This window comes from Camelina sativa, chromosome 3 (genome assembly GCF_000633955.1).
Source record: "Camelina sativa cultivar DH55 chromosome 3, Cs, whole genome shotgun sequence".
Classification (NCBI taxonomy): Eukaryota; Viridiplantae; Streptophyta; class Magnoliopsida; order Brassicales; family Brassicaceae; genus Camelina; species Camelina sativa.
The window spans coordinates 2093923-2096947 of NC_025687.1; the positions used below are offsets into that span (position 1 = coordinate 2093923).

At 34.1% G+C, this 3025-nt stretch overlaps 2 protein-coding genes across 2 annotated transcripts in view; both read right to left on the reverse strand.

The window, feature by feature from the left end:
• Nucleotides 1–1096, reverse strand: part of LOC104763147 — a 2888-nt gene extending 1792 nt beyond the window's left edge. The window contains exons 1-2 of the mRNA XM_019239461.1: nt 376–1096; nt 7–163 (exon numbers count right to left, since the gene is read on the reverse strand). Of these exons, the coding sequence (XP_019095006.1) occupies nt 7–163; nt 376–782 (564 nt within the window). The 5' untranslated portion in view covers nt 783–1096. The remainder of the gene's footprint in view (nt 1–6; nt 164–375) is intronic.
• LOC104763152 (zinc finger protein CONSTANS-LIKE 12-like) overlaps nt 2273–3025 on the reverse strand; it is a 1158-nt gene continuing 405 nt past the window's right edge. The window contains exons 3-4 of the mRNA XM_010486562.2: nt 2697–3001; nt 2273–2605 (exon numbers count right to left, since the gene is read on the reverse strand). Coding sequence (XP_010484864.2) covers nt 2488–2605; nt 2697–3001 — 423 coding nt within the window. The 3' untranslated portion in view covers nt 2273–2487. The remainder of the gene's footprint in view (nt 2606–2696; nt 3002–3025) is intronic.

Here is a 3025-nt window from a genome sequence, read left to right on the forward strand (position 1 = left end):
TTTGGATAGCGTTCGAGCGAGGTTTTCTGGGATGAATATTGTGTCGTCGTCTCCAAACACGTACCATCTTACCTCTTCTGAGGAAGCGTTGAATAGCCTGACAGTTTCTAGAACGCACCGCGCAATTCGGATCGCGTTTCTGTCACCACCTCTCCAAGTGTACCTGTTTATATAATAATAACGTTGAATTTACAAAATTACAACAACAAAAAAAATGAAATTTATATAATTATAGTATATTAAAATTTTGTAAAATCAATATACGTTACATAAAAAATAGACGTTACAACAAATAGTACTGTATCTGATTAAAACTAGTAATAAGAAGCCATACCTATTTTAGTCGATGATGAAAGTAAAGTTAAAGTTATTTACCTGAACCGAGAAGTATCTTGGGAAATACAAATCGGAGGAAGGAGATCAGAATCTGTGTGGTTCTCCGAAGACGACAAGGGGTGGTCAACGAAGACGCAGCCTCTCATTTTCTGAGCATCCCACCAAAGCTTAACGTATTCTCTACGCGCAGGCCAAGAGTTCGTGCTTGAGCCTAACCCAAAGACGATGTGGTTGATTTTTGTTAGGCTCTTGGATTGATCTTGATCAGAAGATGAGAAGTAGGCATGAATTGAGGTTTTAGATTGAAGCCTTGAGGCGGAGATGAGGAGGTAGACCAAGAAAATGAATGCGAAAAGTAGTATGCAATTTATCATACGCGTTGCGATAGTGGAAGAAGAAGACGAGAAAGAATGGGTTTTGGATACCGGTCGAAATGGAAGACACATTTCTTTACGGTTCGACAGAGACAAAATATCTATTTGAAGAAGGATAAATTTTGGTATATTACCTATATATATATATATAATATGGGAAAGGTAAGATCTTAAAACAGATTATGATAGGACGGTGGGTACACTAATTTATAGTGGTGGTCACGGTTGGTATAGGCCGTAGCGGCGGCGGAGGAGGAAGGTTGATTAGAGGGAGAGTAATGGAGTCATGTTAAAAAATGGTTTTAGTGTAAGGAGTTAATGGTGCCTAACTAGTTGTGATTAGGCACGGAAGCTAAGGCGTAATTAAATAAAGAAAGAGTTTATTAAATTAGTCGTATTTAGAAAATCTAATTGGAGAGTGTTGGAGTCTTTATGGACTCTTACGTTAGTTGTTTCTCCACTTTGTCAATTTTCTCAATTTGAAGTAATGCACATCTTAAATTGGAGATGATTTTATTTTGGGTAATGGATTTATTACTTGACGCGTGTCAAATTATTCACAAATAAATTTAATTTTCCATACAACAATACAGATTTTCTATTTAACAAGAAAGCGATTTTTATTTACAATAGAGGCATTTTTATTTAATAAAAATAAACAGTAGAGTTTATTATTTGTTTTTGGTCATGATAATAGATTTTTTTCCTGCTTTTGGTCACAACAAGATACATACTGTATTTCTTATGATATGTTAGTTAACAAACATATATATTTAATTAATGTTTAGTAATTGTGTTCCTAATTTTATTTGAGTCAATTGTAAGATTACAAATCCGACTAGTCCAATAAGGCTTGCTTTTAATTTTATTATTGTGCTTGTTAAATGTAAGAGCATAGTATATACTTTACACAATTAAATATTCAGAAAATATGAAACAAGCAACGTTTAGTAACGTAAATTTTGCTGCCCACAACATGTGCAGTGTCACAAGATCCGAGCCATAAGGGATGCTATTAATATATTTCTAAGACATGGTTTAATTTTGTTTCGTGACAAATGATTAAAGAACTTGCTAGGAAAAGTGAAAAATGCCATGAATACGTATCTTTAATTTGCAAAAGACGTGGTTAAGATACTACTGACTGACTCACGTACGTGGACACTCCCCTGTTTTTTCTAGTTTTGTTTTTGTTTTTCGTCTTGCTTCTTCGCCAAACGACTATTATCTGCTTAACAATATTCTACGTCCATATATTGATTTATATTTTGAAAAAAAATAAATAGTGAAGAATAATGTAGTTTAAGTCGCCCAATGACGAAAAAAAAAATGTAGTTTAAGTCCTTGATAACCAACTCCAACACAAACTGAACCTATTTTCAAAAAAAAAACACAAACTGAACCTATTGACTTCCGGTACCGGTTAGAGTCTAACGAAGGTTTTTAGTAATATATCGTGCTTCGTAAGAAGTCTAATTTTATTAAAAGAAAGAAATAATATAAACTCCGAAATAATCTCTAGAATCGAACCAATACTAGTCGAGATCGTTTTTGACCTCTCAGTGACTTTTGCAGTCTTCAAGCGTTTGCAGTCGACCAACCAGACGGAACCACTGAACAACAACAGACCCTTGGTGGATAAACATTATGAACAACAACAAAAAGATGTGATGATGGTCATATGATTGCAAATCTCTTTATTTTCTTTATTGGTGTCTCAAAATTGAGCTTGGTTTGTCATTAGCTCATGATTTTATTAGTCCCTTTCTAAATATAATTAGCTCGTGCCTGGGTCATAATCATACTCTGCACCAGCTTTTGTAAATCTTCCTTTCATTCGTCTCTTCGTATCAGCTGTAGATTTTCGAGATTCATATCTAATTTGCTTCCCAAACCTGCATTTTGTTATTAATTTGAACTTGTAAGTACGTATACACTTGGCATGGAGTTATATTTCATATAATTTTCATGTGATATAATACCTACTTGCGTTTCTTCTTCTTTTCGAAATATCTCTTCTTCGCCTCTTCTCGAGCTTCCGGAGTATATCTTTCAACAGGTATTTGATTCTCCCATGGTAACATCTCATCGGTTAGAATCAACTGCGATTGTCCACAGTCAAGTTGAACAAGAACGTTAGGGAATATTGCAACATTATTGGACTCTTCCTTTGCTTTTGCATCAATCATTTGATTTATATAGTAATCTTGAGAGCTTGCATTAGCCAAAGCTTCAATGGTGTAATCTTTATGTATAACCGATGACATACCCGATGATGAAGATGATATAATCTATAAAAAAAAAAAAAAAAAAAA